The sequence below is a fragment of the Lingula anatina genome, chromosome 3 (genome assembly GCF_051362555.1).
Source record: "Lingula anatina isolate TDL-2025a chromosome 3, LinAna3.0, whole genome shotgun sequence".
In the NCBI taxonomy this organism is placed as follows: Eukaryota; Metazoa; Brachiopoda; class Lingulata; order Lingulida; family Lingulidae; genus Lingula; species Lingula anatina.
Window position 1 is genome coordinate 24,315,839 of NC_141769.1, and position 16,598 is coordinate 24,332,436.

The 16,598-nt window shown below is 34.2% G+C and overlaps 1 protein-coding gene and 1 long non-coding RNA gene across 12 annotated transcripts in view; one reads left to right on the forward strand and one right to left on the reverse strand.

Annotated features, from left to right (window-relative positions):
* Positions 1 to 10,556, forward strand: part of LOC106175697 (rho GTPase-activating protein 26) — a 61,769-nt gene extending 51,213 nt beyond the window's left edge. For 7 of the 11 annotated variants that reach the window (XM_087007548.1, XM_087007554.1, XM_087007553.1 and 4 more), the window contains 5 exons: positions 631 to 703; positions 2,486 to 2,563; positions 5,580 to 5,645; positions 6,182 to 6,261; positions 6,707 to 10,556. In XM_087007548.1, coding sequence (XP_086863674.1) covers positions 631 to 703; positions 2,486 to 2,563; positions 5,580 to 5,645; positions 6,182 to 6,261; positions 6,707 to 6,798 — 389 coding nt within the window. In that variant the 3' untranslated portion in view covers positions 6,799 to 10,556. Of the gene's footprint in view, positions 1 to 630; positions 704 to 2,485; positions 2,564 to 4,112; positions 4,149 to 5,579; positions 5,646 to 6,181; positions 6,262 to 6,706 lie in introns of all 11 variants that reach the window. The other 4 variants (XM_087007551.1, XM_087007555.1, XM_087007552.1 and 1 more) reach the window with 2 other exon arrangements.
* A 929-nt stretch (positions 10,557 to 11,485) lies between these two features.
* On the reverse strand, positions 11,486 to 13,116 carry LOC147763106 (uncharacterized). Its single transcript, XR_015333500.1, has 2 exons — positions 12,249 to 13,116; positions 11,486 to 11,753 (listed from the first exon to the last, which is right to left on the reverse strand). It is a non-coding gene; the product is annotated as an uncharacterized LOC147763106 (long non-coding RNA).
* Positions 13,117 to 16,598: the final 3,482 nt, after the last annotated feature.

A 16,598-nucleotide genomic window follows, 5' to 3' on the forward strand; every position in this document is an offset into this window, starting at 1 on the left:
GAAAATTACATTAAAATTCATGAAAAACATTTCAGATATCTTGTCCAATATGAAACAAACAAAGGTCAATAACGGCATTAAGTGTTTTGTTGTTTGAGGCCACTCTTTAAACAAAATAGAGAAAAAAAAGCCTTTTGGAATACTGCTTTATTGAGAGTGATTGACAAGCACAGCCTATGGGGCCATATATACTGGCAAACAATTTTGTTTGTCTACAAAATGTGTATTTTAACCTTAAACTGATAGAAGAAAGCTGATGAAAACTATAACATATGACCAGCAGTGCCCTCAATGTTTGTATTTCAGTAAAGTTTTTATTATTTCTTAAAGATAAAGGTGACAGTAATCGTCTTCAATGGGTATGTTGGAATGTTAGCAATAAATGTTACAGGTACTTCTCTAGCCCAGTAATAATATGTATGTCTTTGTCAGTTATAAAAACCAAAAAGAGCCTGTTGACAAACAGAGCTGAGGTTAGTTGGAAATATTTTCTCTGCACTTGGGTTACAAAATTTACAATATATCGCTTGCACAATTTGTTACAGATTGTCACAGTGGTATAGCAAACTGGACCAAATGTCGTTATTATTCTTACATAATGTTATAATGTGTTTCTTCATTTCATTTTAGCCAGCCGTGCATCTAGTTATACCCCGAGTTCAGTGTCACCAGTTGTCACCAGACCTGTTAGGCCTCCACCAATGTAAGTACTAGAAATCAAATGCTATGCTGCCTGTCTTGAGTGTCATAGTGTCAAGTTGTCTTCAGTGGGTCCAAGAGAGAGAGAGAGAGAGAGCAAAGTTGTGATATTATGTGGGTGAGAAATAGAGCATTATAACAGATAAAGTATTTATATAGTTATGTGTTAATTTGTACAACATTTGAAATTGTAGTTTTTCTTTAGTTTTTGAACTAATTATTCTATACTATATCATTAGGCTGAGGAATTATGATATTTAGAAAAAAGGGAATATGGGGATCATAACTTGTATCTTCTTGTTTTATGCAGTTAGTAGAATTAATCAAAAATATATCACTTAACATATTTATCACATATAGGATACAATTCTTTCTTTGACTGAACTTTCTGGTTTGCTGTGTATTGTAACATATAATCTGCTATAACCTGACCAAATATATTGTCATTATTTCCAATATTACTCCAACCACAAACCAAACACTATATACAGATTATGATACTGGCTGATGAAACTTCCTGAAGAGTTCTTTTTCTGCTAAAAGACCCAGATAGCACTTTATCTTGTCTCTGATCTTGGTCCTGATCAATTGACCCTATCAAGATAACACATTACTGTGGATGTACCTAGATAACACATTGGGTCACACCTACCTAGATAACACATTGGGTTAAACCTACCCCAATACTCCATTGTATTACACCTACCTAGTTAACACATTTGGTTATACCTACCCCAATATTACATTGTATTAAAACCTACCTAGATAACACATTGGGTTAAACCTTCCCCGATACTACATTGTATTACACCTACTTAGATAACACATTGGGTTATACCTACCCCGATACCACATTCTATTACACCTACCTAGATAACACATTTGGTTGAACCTACCCCGATACTACATTGTATTACACCTACCCAGATAACACATTAGGTTAAACCTACATCGATACTACATTGTATTACACCTACCCAGATAACATGTTGGGTTAAACCAACCCAGGGAACACATTTGCTTACACCTACACCCAAATAACACATTGGTTTACACCTATCCATATAACACATTGGGTTACACCTACCCAGATAACACTAGATTAAATTTAAATGATAGACCCTAGATGGATAACTGACTCAACCTAACCCTGCCCAGATAACATCACATGGACATTGCCTAGAAGATATCACATTGATCCTGAGTAAAAAAAAAAAACACATCACAGTGATCCTGCCTAGATTATATCACAGTTGCTTAGAAATAGTTTATCTAAAAGTAAATTCATGAACTGGTGTCATTCCAGTGCAAGTTGTTTTCTGGGTGTTTCAGTATAAAACAGTGTTCTGTTATAAAAACTTATATGAATTTTGAATTTGCATGGGTTTATTAATGGTTTCCCCCTATGTTACACTGACCCGCTTTCAGTGGTGAGTTTGTGGTTGGATTAATTAGAAATATTGCTGCCTATATATATATATACATATTCATATATATACCTATTTATCCAATGGCTTTGAGAGAACAGTTCTGTTCCGATGGTCAGTGTTCAAAAATGTCTTTACCCTTGTGCATACAAAAATTACACTTTGATTATCAAAGAAAATTTGAGAACATAAAAGTAAAAACTGTGCTTTGATGGCTTAAAACTTTCAGCTTTTTTCCTCAAAATTTTGCTTTGTCTATTGATGAAAAATAATTATAAAGGACAAAAATGCTCAACCATTGGATTTTAACATGCTAATGGATTGCCGTAACATGCGTCTGAGTTGTTTATTGGTTGCAGTGGTGGTGGTCTGAAGAAACGGCAGTCTGCTGATGCAATCTTAAAGCGTTCTGCTAAGGAAGAACTCTCTAAGCTCATGTAAGAGGCTGCTTTATTGCGGTAGCCGAGCACCTGTTTGATAATGTGGCTGTATATTGATATACGTTATATGCGTCAGCTTGTTGTGGTTATATAGGATTGCTTTCTGTGAGGTGGTTATTACTGGTTCATTGGCAGTAGTGCATGTAGATGTATAGGCTTTGGCATCGGTGTTGTGGTATGCGCTGGTCGTAGGTTTGGCTAAGGGGTACTTAGGGATTAGGATCTCTCCGTGAATCCTTGTTTTTCCCTCTGCCAGAGAAAGTTATTATTGCTCAATAGTATAATGTACCCAAATTCATAACCAAATGGCTTATTATTGAGTTTTTGCACTAAATTGATATATTTCACATACATGGCTTACAGTCAGTATATATGAGATTGATTATAATAGCAGATAGATTTTTTGTCAAAGCTGTAGAAAAAGATAAAAACTATCAGAATTGACCTGAGTTTGATATATAATGATGAAAACTGGGAGAAATTAAGTGCATTTGGGTGGTAAATAAATGCCCCCCCCCCCCCCCCAAAAAAAAAAAAAAGATAAAAGATGATAATAACAATAATGAAAAATTGATCTACTTTCTAACATTGGCCTTTGGTAGTGCTGTTTTAATTACACAGCCAAGTGTTATATGTCTGACACATGTGGATTAACAGTGCACATAAAAACAATATTTGAAGCAGTAGACGTGTGGCTGTATCTGCATGGGGACAGTTAGACCGCATTCACATCGCGTTGAACCATGGATCTACAAAGTCACAAACTAAATATGGTGGACGTACATGAAAGGAAAACGGCCTAATCTTCTAATAGTCTCCCCGCCTCTCACACACCTCCCCATGTGTCGTCCCAATGGAGCCGAGATTTAATGACTATACCTCCGCAGGGACGACGCGAGGAGAGGCGTGTGAGAGGCAGAGAGACTTTTAAAAGATTAGGCGGTTTTCTTTCATGTACATCCACCATATTTAGTTCGTGACTTTGTAGATCCATGGCTCAACTCGATGTGAATGCAGTCTTAGATGTTTGTACATTGCTGTGGCATAGGTACTACTGCACGAAAGAACTATAGCCCAAACAATTGGTCTTAAATTTTTAAACCAAAATTTTAGTCTACTTCGAATTGAGAAATATCAGTAGTAGTCTAATTAAATGACTTACTGTGATTCTTTTATTACACGAAAGACATTGCTCACGTTTTAGACAAAGGTGGACTATTTTCATGAAACTATATCAAACTTAGATACACCTTACTGTCTTAAGTTTAAGACCAATTTTCCAGCTAAAGTTCTTTTGTGGAGCTGTCCTAGGGGTGTTTGTTGGAAGGGAGGTGAAATATTTTTCCAGCCTTTACCCTTCCCTCCCCAACAGAGCCCTGGATCCATCATCACAATAACAGGCCATTGAAGTGTGCTTTTAACTGCTTTACAAATGCTTTGTCATTTTTATATGGTTGTAACAGCAATATTTTCTGTGATCTGCCATATCCCTAAATCTCAGGCAATTGCCTGGTAGTAATAATTGAAGATCCCCCTTGTTATTCAGCTTTAGGAAATGGAGTAATTCGTTCAAGCGGCGCCGGTATGTTATCAAAGAGGGCTTTTCTTTCGTTGTGCCATAGCATTCACTGTGATTGGCATGTGCACCTTGTCGTTTTGAGGTGTGACTCGTTCCCAACAGCCACATGAAATTGTTTTCAATAACAAATCTGTTATGCACTTGCAAGGTTGCTGGTTTTCTTGCTGTATGCAGCCAACATGTTTTGCTACAATGTTGCAAATTTTACTTCATTTTTCGACTGTGTTCATTTGTTCTTATATTAATTCATATCTTTTTACTGTGAAAAATAATTTTGCAGAAAAGACAGTAAAATTGTTTTAGGTAGCAAAATTTGTTGGTATCTTAATGTTAATTTCTGGGTTTCCAAGGAATTACTTTGCTTTATGTGTGATAATAGAAATTTAACACAGGTCAATTATTTTCATTGTAGCTGTAAAAATAGTAATAAAGCTAGTTTTCATAATGGAAAATTCTTTTTAATTGTGGTCAGTGTTTAACAGCCTCTACACTGATGGCATGTACAAAACCATTTGTGATAAATTGACAAAAATTTGTTTAGGTCTAGTTCTATTATGGACTTGTATGATGTTTTGATCTTAAAGAATGGTCTTATTGGAGATGTCTTTTGATTATATTATCACTTTGAAAAAAGTATTAAAATTTAAAAAATTAAAAATGAGGTTATTTTGTTTAAAATAATTTGTTGTGAGTAGACAAATTAATTTTAGGGAGCTCACTCACGGATTGTATTACATAATATATGCATAATGTGAATGACATTGTACAGTTATTTGGCCTTAACAGATGATGCATTGGAAAAACTGAGGGGCATCTCTTCTTGTGGCACACTTAAAGCTTATCTTGGCTGCTGCCACCTGGACTCTGCAGGGCTTTTCTTGATAAAAGGACCTCTTGTGGCATGGTTACTAACTCTCCACTTTGAGTAGTATTGTTCGGTGTGTGTTTTAAATTTCCTGACTTCCACCAATCGCTTTTGCCCACATCTTTCCACACACAGTTTTGGTGAAGGTTTACGTCTCATACACTCTTATAGTTGGACATTTTTGTTTAAGTCCAAGAAGGGTGTATTAATGTAGTACATGTACTAAAGCCATGTTTAAAGATAAAAAATATTGATGCTAAATAGATGGTTAGGGTTAAGAAGTGCCTTGGTAACATAGGTGTATCCTTATGTCACTGTTGCTTTCACTGTTCCTCTTTTGCAGTGTTTTACTTTGTTAAATATACTTTAGACCTTAAGCTTCAAGAATCACATCAAATTCATTAATATAAATTATTCATCCTTTAAAGCATATCAAGTTAGTTTTCAGAATCAAAAGGAAAGTTCTCACAAGTGTATATATTTCTTTCTTCGTGTTCTTTTGATAATATTTATTTATTTATTTTTATTTGCTGAAATATTAATCATTTCACTGACTTCATATTTTTCAGGAGCTCCTCTACTGGGAACATCCCTACGACTCCCCCCACACCCACGGTCACAGTGCCCAGCAGAAGGTACATTGTCTGGGGTAGCGCTAACACTCGTCAATTTAGCCAAATGCTAAAATAGACTTAAATTGGCTAAAGAAAAAGGGCTTGATTTGACATGTTTTAGCCAAATCATAACCATTTTGGTAACAAATTTACAAAAATGTGGTGATTTGGCTAAGCGAAAAAAAATTGCTAGCGCTACCCCAGATTGTTGTAAACCTCTCAGAGATTATTGATAGTCTTTATTAGTAATTGCACAAAATGTACACAGGCAAAGACCCAACTCTTTGCACGATTCCTGTAAAGAACAAATGCAAGTACAGACATATATTAAGAGAGAGGAGCAGTTATGTTTATGTTGACATTTGCAACATGATAGTACATCATACAGAAGAAAAGAGAAATTAGATATTTCATCTTAATACATTTTGGCCAATGTAGAATTGTGGCAACATGTTGTGGCTTCCTTAATTTCACACACACATGCACGCACGCACGCACACACACACTTGCAGACAGGTCTGCTTTTTATTCACATTTTCATGTTTTTCTTGTTTCAGAAGGGTAAGGACACTGTATTCCTGTGAAGCCGAGAATGACACAGAGTTATCTTTTGAACCAAACCAGATCATAAATAATGGTGAGTAAGCAGCTCTGTTCACACAAAGTCTGTTTAAGGTCTTTTTGTGATTTGTTTCCTTATGCAAGATCCAAAGAAAATAACACACAGAAGTAGTTCTTTTCATGCAAGCTATGAAAGAATTTAGTTGTGCTTAATTCTTTTGGCAAAGTCCCTGACAAAAGTACCATCACCTTGTTTTCTTTTTGTCATGTACCTTTTAAGGTTTTTTGCCAATATCGAGATTCTTATTGTCAGCAAGTTAAAATGTTGCACCTGATAAATCTGAGCTGCTATTTTTATATTTTGTGAAAAAATAATAACTTGTTATTAATAAAGTAATAGCTTATTTTGTTCAAAGTGCTTACTAACTTGAGTCAGTAGAATTTTTGCCACTTTACTTCACATACATCATTTTATCTGATGTGGCAACATGAATAAGCGTTTAACTTTTTCTTCCATTCAGTGCGTCAGTCAAAAGAGCCAGGGTGGCTAGAGGGCACTCTAAATGGCAAGACAGGCCTGGTCCCATCCAACTATGTAGAATTCTTAAACTGACAAAAGGCAGCTGTGATGGAAGACTGTGTCAATGCATGAATCACCTTCAGGACAGAAAAGTCAACACTGGTTTTAAAAAAGGAAAAAAGTTTGTCTCCTTTTGAAAATTACTCTACGTTGAAGGATGTTTTGAAGCTTATTTATATATTTTGTCATGTAAAAAACATATACTTAAAGTACAAGGGGTGGATTCCATGACATAATTTCTTATGAGGAATGTTACCATGGTTACACTAGTCAAGACAAACTCAGAAGAGCCAGCATAAAGTATCTTAGGTGGAGGATTTTCACCTGTCAGTGTAATGCCATGTTAAAAACTTACAGTGATTCAAAGTACAATTGACTGCAAAATTACATGTTGAATGTGGGGATTTTTTAAAAATTATGTCAGAGTTGAATAATCTGATAATTTCAAAGGAGGCTTATATTTAACTTTCAAGACGTGCTCTTCAAGATGTAGCTTGTATAACCGCTTAAATTAAGAGATAATGTAATGTGAAATTCTCTACACAGATTCATGACCAAGGAAGGTTGTAAACTTTGCAACTAGAAGGATGATAATAGGCTAGGTAAGACAATGGTCATATCCATGGTAAAAAATAGTAATATCCATGGTAACAAAATGGTCATATCCATGGTTACAGACGTAGAAATACATGTTGCTATGGCAACAAGATTTGTGTTTGACCCAACACTGGGGTCCTTAATATAAAATTATAACCCAATCTGTTGGTGTTTCTCTGAGTACTGCTGGTCAAGAATCTTGCTCAGATGACCCCGTCCCACTAGATGATGATGATGATGATAACCTATTGGTGATTGTAATTCTGTATGTTAAATGTCCATGCCATAGAAATATTTGTATAATAACTAGATCATGTGTGGAAGATAGGATATATAAATTGCAAAGAATCAAGGTGTCTGTAATTTTTCAAGGTGTCTGTAATTTTTGGCGTGTATATTGTAAAATTACATGGATTCGTTTTTGTCAATATTTTACCATATAAAAAGCCAATCATTGGTCTGTTATATGTTTATATTATATAATGTAAATAGAATAGATATATTGTATCTTATTTAAAAGCTATGGTGATGATAATGCTATATGTTCTGGCAGTATATAGCTGATACCTTTTTTTAGGTGGATTTTAATGAAATGTAAAGATAACTGTTGGTAGGATATAGATGCTTACCTGTAGACTCTGATGCAGTTTTCCCCAATTGAATATTTTCTATTTTTCTGAGAACATGTATTTTGATATTCAGAGATAATTTAAAGAATACTTCAATACTGTTTTCAAATTCTATGTCAGGAAATTTATGAAAGATTATAAATGTAACAAAAAAATTACTAATTAGAATGAGTTAATGCAGTTTGGGTTTTTACTAAAATTGTGATGGGTTAGGTAGTACAGAATATCTTAATGTTTCATTTGACTTTTTTTGTACAATAAGCCAGTGCTTTGTCTCTTGGAAAGATCAGATGTAATTATGCTTTGTGTTTTTTTTTTCACTCTGTTTATAAAGCACAGTGGTTTTTGGGGTAGACCTGTATGTTACTGTTGCTGTCTAATACGCTGTGCATGTTAGTTCTGGTTGCTGTAGTAGCCTAAACCAATTCATTTCTACGAATGCGTCTATGTTGCACAGAAGGGAGAAAATATACAAGATTATGAACCTGTGGAATTTTGATTAAATCTGTTTGTATATAGATTATTTGTCATGGTGTCCAGCAATTTGCAAGGAATTTATGCATAGGAATTATCTTTTGATGGCATAATTTTACACATTTTTAAATTACTGTCACAACTTTATTAATATGCTTATTAAAGTTAAAATCTTCATAAACTTATTTCCTGAAAGGAGAGTACGTTATTTGTGAATTAAGGAATTTTACTCTAATACATTTAAATGTTATCCATAAGAGATACCTTGCAGCACAGTAACTGTTTCAGAAACCATCAGAAAAAAAATTTAAGAGAAATCTTTTCTGAATGAATATGTTGTTGGCATGATTTGATATCTAGTGGAAAATGTTCTGATCCTGAAAGTATATGTTCATGAAAGATTTCTTAGGAAAAAAAATTGTCCAGCTAAGGAAACATGGATGTTATGTAGATAACTGTCTATATCAATTGTAAACCTTGAACCAAGTTACCAAAGAGGTAATTTGTTCAGAACAAAAAATATTTGACATATAATTTGCTGTGTATATACTAAATGATAGAGGGATTTGGAAGGCTGATAGTGCAATAGAAGTACATATATTTAAAAAGAAACAATAAGTGATAAAAGAACAAGAAGCAGTAGATACTAAACACATAACACAATCAGCAAGTAGTACATAGTGATCATGGAATAAATAATATAATCACAAGTAATTGTGTTTAGAGAGCAAAAAGTACAGTTAGAACACAGTTTATTCAGGGATTAGATTTTTCCAACTATTGACGGATTTCTGACTTTTTGGGAGTCAAAAATTTCATCATCCTAGATGGCCCCCTAGCCCCAATACCATATTTTCACTAAATGGCAGTAGTCTCATCCCTGTTTATTGTTTTGCGAAGCAGTTGTAATGCTGGTTGCACACCTAACATATTCACTGGAGTGATTATTTCAGCAGAAGAGACATTTTCTGGTCGTAAAAAATACCTATAACTTTACCCAAAAGATAAACTGTGGTTTTCAAGAAAACGGTCTCTGATAATTTTGAAATTTATGTCATATGTTGATAAGAAATCCATCTTCCTTAACATATAACATTACACATTGAACGTTGAAAAAAAAATAGAACTTCTACAACACTGTAGACAACTTCAAAAGTGGTTCCATTAAGCGACTCTGAGCTCTCCATTAATTGGTATGATTCGCACTGATGGTAGTAAATCGTGACAATTATAATCATACCAACAACTACAAATGACATCTTTAACTGTATGAATCAATCTTTGCTTTAAACCTTTATAATATTTAACACTTCCTGTAAAAGACGAGAAAATTGCTTACAAGGATTTTGCTATATATATATATATTTTGCAGGGTCATAATACGGAATAGTGTATCTGTATTAAAGAGAACCCCATACGAGATGTAGATAGTAAGTTAAATGCTTCTTGCTGGCATATGCTTGTATTAGGCTGTGGTCAGAATTGTTTTATCAAAATTTGTTTTGAGACTTATTCCAGAAAGTAAACACACTGTGCACCGTTTTACTGTCTGGTACAAGAAATAGGTGGGTGGGTTAAATTAGGACAATTTATTTATTCATTTAATAGATTACATGCATTTATACCTACTTTATATAGGTTTTATAGCATGTTATCTGATTTCAATTAAGTTTACTTCCTGTAGTTAGTCCCAAAACTTTTATGTTAATTCAAAGCTGAACATGTCCATATATATATATTAAATACTGCCTGTAAATTTGGTGGGTATGTCTAATTAATTATTTAAACAAGCTACATTAGCTTTGTATAATTTGTTTGATTGAAAAATTGTATGACAGATTATTACTTACAAATTGACCAGTTGTGTTATAATTTAGACGAGTGTCTAATATGCATTGCATTAAATCATGGTATGAATTTTTAATACTATTTGTGTACACTGTGTAAGGTACATGTAGTAGATATGTTGATATATTTAGGGTGACACAGTTGACACCTTCCCCCGTGTATATAATTGGTGTACAGATAGTTCAGTTATTATGTGTATGTATAAAAAATTATGAAATAAATTACACTTTATGTGAGATGGAATTAGATGTCTTTTGTTTTTGTATGAAATTATTGCATTATATATGTAATTATAGATTTTTTAATGTCCCCATCGTGAAAGGGTAAAAGATGATATACATTTCGGGATATAAGCCTTAGGAATTATTGTCTACGAGATCACTTTTAGAGAGACTGCTTAGCAGACCTATATGAAAACGAACCCGAGGTATGGGAGAGGGTTCAGAAGTCGGAGACTTAACCTAGAATATATTTTTTCATTTTATTTTTAATCCCCCCCCCCCCCCCCCCCCCATTACAATACCCTGAATTGTTTAAAGGAAATTACAGATGGTAATTTTGGCCGGCCTGTACCCCAAATCCTGAGAAAAGCCCTGATAAGTTAACTGTGGTGTACATCAAAATGATCACTCCGGTAGCCCTAGCTGGAAAAACAATATAATTTAATTGTATGTCATTCTTTGCTAGTGGTTACAAAATGTTGAATTTGACCGAAAATTTCAAACTTTCTCTGGGAAGCTGTAATTTTGCGATGTGATAGCTACACCATCACAGTTAATCATTTCATAAAAAGGGAAACAGCAGCTGCCCTTTTTAGGGCACACAGGAGAGTTGAACAGCTATACCCACCAAATCCAAGACGCGTTACCCTGGGTAATATATTTTGCACAAACTAATGAAAGTCTAATGGAATGTTTTCAGTTTTAGTTTAAATCATAAGGGGGTGTTGTCTCAATGCTTCAAAACTGGGTTTGAAGAATTTAATCCACATTTCATAATTAATAAAAATGGTGAATATGTGGGTCACGGTAACGTTATTGACGCGGGTACAAAAACTTTTTATAATCATGTAAATAATAACAATATTTTTGCTATTATCCATACACACTTCATTCATGAGGGGCACACCACTTTCACATGCTTTTAAAATGGAATTGACAAACACAGAGGAATAATGCACATATTTTATTTACTGTAACTCTGTCATATGGGACACACACTGAACAAAGTTGATCTAAAGAATGTTCCAGATTGTAGTTTTTTATCAGAACTATTATTTTTTTATTATTATTTTAACACAATAAAGTTCAGTTAAATACAAAATTTAACAAAATGAAGTTCAGTGTAACACAAAGTTCATAATTATAACATTCTTCCTGACATATGTAGACCAATGGTGATATCTGTTCTGTGCTCACTAAGGCATCCACTCTTGGGATTCTGAAAAAAAATCACACAAAGAATCTGTTAACTCTGATAACGAACAATGGATAACCTAAGATAACAAATAGTTTATTGCTTATTCAAACAAAGTACAGTGCATTATGAGTGGCAAACACGCATTACTGAGACACATTTTCTTCACCCATTTTCGGTGCTTCATTGCGTAACGTAAGTGTTGCTAGTAATCCATTATTGCTGTTTTTACAGACGGTTAAATTTTAAACGCACGGAATACAGTGTAGCAGCTTAATTTAAGACAAAACTAAAAAAAAGTAATTCAATTTCGATGATTGAGTTTTCGAGAACAAGAGAACATGAATACGGTATCACCGCGTCACCATGTTCAACATGACCTTTAGTCCCCCATGTGAAACAGACGCAAAACGAAAGTTCAGACGAAGTCACCCTACTTATAGAATGGTAAAAATCAATCGGTACACAAATATGTTGAAACAATTGAAGAAAAATGAAACGAAACTCATTATTTCTCACCTTCATACAAAGAAGATCCCAATAAACAATCCTGTGACGGTTAAATCGAGGGAATTACACCTGTGCCCTGCATCCTATCTCGACAGCGTCATTGCGTAACATGTTATCAGAATGGGCCACCCGCCAGTTTGAGCTGGTTTTTTTAGTGTGCAAAAGAAGCCATTCGTGTGTAAGACGTCATCAGTTAGTGAGTATGGAAGAAGATCGCTATCGATGTATAATTTTCACGCGGCATTTTAAAGTCGTCTGATAAGAATCGATCTCTGAAGTTTCAGCGTTGCGAACGTAATATTGGGACGCGGTGAAGAAATATCGACCTTGCTGAGCAATAAATGTGAAATTCTTAAGAAAACTGATATTATCATGGATTTCGTGACACAAACTAACCGAAATACTACTTTGGACGATTGAACAGTTTTAATACGGAAAGATAGGATTAGATGAAATTTTCATCGGGGTGGGACACCGCATGTATCGTAAGTTAAGCTAATTTTGTGATCATTTTTCAGTGACTTCAAATAAATTTTTATTTAAATAACCATTTGCACATTCTGTTTATTATATCTTCTTGCAGTAGGTGTATTCCCTGCTTCAATAATTCATTCAAACCCTAAACAAACTGTTCCTAAATAGAGGTAGGGTCGAAATTCCACAAAAAAAACGCCATTTTGAGGGTAATTTCGATATATTTTCTGCTTTTTCTCTTCTTTTGCTTTTATAACAATATCCTCCTTGCTCATGCAGCTTCTTTGATTTGTTATTGAAACATACACAACGATGTCATGAGAATTTGGTCGGCTATCTAAATTTAAATAACATTCTTGTTATGGTCCCCCCGCAGTGCACCACTAGCAAAGAATGACTGTATATGTAAACGTAAATTGGAAGAAATATTAATTTTATTTACGTATCTGTAAATTATGCTTAATTACGCAAAAACTACCAAAATCACTACTTGCACGATAATACATGATCTTATATCATCTTTCCTGAACTGTACACAACTTATTAGATTTTGCAGATGGATTAACATTGATGAAAATCTACATAACATTGTTTACATACAACTGCATGTACAAATTAATATCAAAATACACGTATACTAGGCATCTGTGTTAAATTAAATGTAGTTCGTCCCTTTTTTTTTTTTTTTTTTTTTTTTTTTTTTTTTTTTTTTTTTGCTGAGATGGAGTTTGTAAATAATTTGTTTGCAGCAGTTTCCTACTTTTCAGACAAGGAAAATAGTCGAAAATATCCATTTTGATTATACTGTCTATTGTATTCCTCGGTATGTCTCACATCAGTCAACTGCACATGTATATATTCAGGCGGCATAAGTTAAGTGATGTGCAGGTGGTCTCTCCTATCATTCGACATACATTGTAAATATCTATGTTGGATGCTGGGGTCTTTTTCTAAAACGGCGCTTTTTAAACCGTTTCTGTACGTAGAAATTCGTCAAAATATATTTTGCAAAGTAGCCAAAGCGCACAATGTTCAGTGATGGGCCACAAATGGTATGACATTATAAAAAACTTTGCAGCAGCCGATTGCTCGTTCATAATCATGCAACTTTGTCCCAGTAGAGCGTATCCAATAGATTTCTCGAAACAATAATCACACTGTTTGCATGCCTCTTCCAACTCTGAAATGCGCGCCAGGACTTCACTTTCTCGCCTGCTCTCGTCGTTTGCGATAAGAATCGAGAGAAATTTTCCAAACAAAAGAGGGTGAATGAAGGGTTGGTCAATATCTCTGAAGCCATACAATACGTACTGTAGTGGTCTAGGCAACGTGCAGAGTAAATTACGTTGATAGTAAACAGGCCAGCAAAATTTGCGATTTTCCAGTACCCAGAGGGCCAATTCCCGCCCGCTTTTATTACCGGACTCCTGTTTTAGCATAGCTTCTATATTTGCCCACCGCTTCTATATTTGCCCCCGTGTATATAATTGGTGTACAGATAGTTCAGTTATTATGTGTATGTATAAAAAATTATGAAATTAGGAATTCAGTCACATATGAAACCCATGAACCAAGTGGGTATGAAACGTAGTGTTTTAAGTTTTCATCCATTAGTGCGAGAGCTATGTAATTTCTAGCACTGTCAAAATGCTTGGCGGCATCCTATTTTATATAGGCTCCATAGCATAGTATCTGATTAAAGTAAAGTGGTCTTCTCCATGTGCTTTGTCCCAGAATTTTTTAGTTAATACAAAGCTGGACGTGTCCATACATATTGAATACTGTCCGTTTATTTGGTGGGTATGCCCCATTAATTATTTATACAAGCTATGTTAGCTTTGTATAATTAGTTTGAAAAATTGCATGAGGGATTATTACTTACAAATTGACGAATTGTGTTATAATTTAGACAAGAATCTAATATGCATTGCATTAAATCATGATGTGAATTTTAATACTATTTGTGTACACTGTGTACGGTACATGTAGTAGATATGTTGATGTATTTAGGGAGACACAGTTGACACCTTCCCTTGTGTATATAATTGATGTACAGATAGTTCAGTTATGGGTAGGTACAAAAAATTGAAATAAATTACACTTTATGTGAGATGGAATTGTACGTCTTTTGTGTATGGAGTTATTGCATTTGTAATTATTGATAATAAACTAATTTAAATGTCCCCATTGTGACATGTTAAGATATGAGATACATTTCTTTCTTGAAAGCAACGAGCATACAAGAGAAAATAACTGTTATACCAGAAGTAAATTTTAGGGTCACAAAGACCTTCGTGCGTATCGTCTTAAATCGCGAACATTTTGCTGTACAATGCCATTTGATGTTTAAACAATATATATTCAGGAAAAAATAAGGGCGATGAACACAGTTTGGTTTAAATGGTTGAAATCAATGCATTTGGAACAAAAATCTGGCGTTTTCAATGCATAAAAGAAAATCAAAAGGATATTCAAGTGGAATAGCAACAATCGTTGTGCCTGAACTTTCAGGTAAAGTAAGAGAGGGATTGGGGGAGACCTGAGGAAAGAAAGCATGGGAGGTAACGGTAAATGTTTATCAATAGGGTCGGTATGTGTCGAGATGTAAACATCGTGTGATAACAAATGGTGGGCTGCACCTTTTTGACCAGCTGAAGATTTTATAGTAGAATACATCGGGCTCTGCCCACATGAGAGAGTTAATAGTATTGTTTTAATATGTTTATTTAACCTGTTAATTAAAATTACTTAATGACCGCTATAACTTAGGAACTATTTTACATTGGCTGACATTTTAATTCGGTGACAAAATTTACATTTTCTATATTTTGTACAATCTTCTCATTGTCCTGGTCTCGCCGAAAGAGATGTTTCTATACTACACTCCATAACATTCCATAGCGATAACCCTTTTTTGATCTTTTTTCTGCGTTATCTCCAGTTGAGATATAATTGAGTTATAATTTGGACAAGTGTCTAATACGCTTTGCATTAAATCATGGTACTAATTTTAATACTTTCTGTGTACACTGTGTAAGGTACAAGTAATAGATATGTTGATATATTTAGGGTGACACGGTTGACACCTTTGCCTCGTGTATATAATTGATACACAGATAGTTCAGTTATGTATATGTATAAAAATTATGAAATAAATTACACTTTATGTGAGATGGAGTTATTGCATTTGTAATTATTGTTAACAAATTAATTTATACGTCCCCATTGTGACAGGGCAGAAAGCATACAAGAGAATATTACTGTTATACCAATAGTAAATTTGCAGAGTCAGAAAGACAAGGGTAGATAGCCTTCCACCCTCCAGGGTGTACTAAAATTTGCAAATAAGAGCTCATAACAAATGTGTGTCAAATAAATATTAGAAGGGCTCTGATCCATCTACATGAAGCTTTTTATAAAACATACTGTATGATGTTTTCTTTTAGTAGTCAGGGAATCTGTCAATGAAAAAAAAAACTTTTTGTTCAGTAATTTATTAAAATAATACACCTGTTACATATGTTACATATATACAAAGCGCATGAGAGTCGATTTCTGTAATTATTCCAAAACTTTATTTACACTTTTACCGGATATTTATACGCAAATAAAGGTCACGAGAATGATTTGCTTAAAATGATTGCCTGTGCCCTGTTACCACCTAAAATAAAGCGTGAAATACTGAAGATTGTGCTTGCTTATTCGAAGTTTCGATGTGGCATTGATCTTGTATAGCCCAAAACTCGGATCGCTGAACAATTTCCATTTGTCGTAAATTGCGGTGTGTCTTAAGGGCGATAACGACAGTTTGATTTAAATGGTTAAAATCAATGCATTTGAAACGAAAACCTGGCGTTTTCAATGCATAAAAGAAAATCAAAAAAG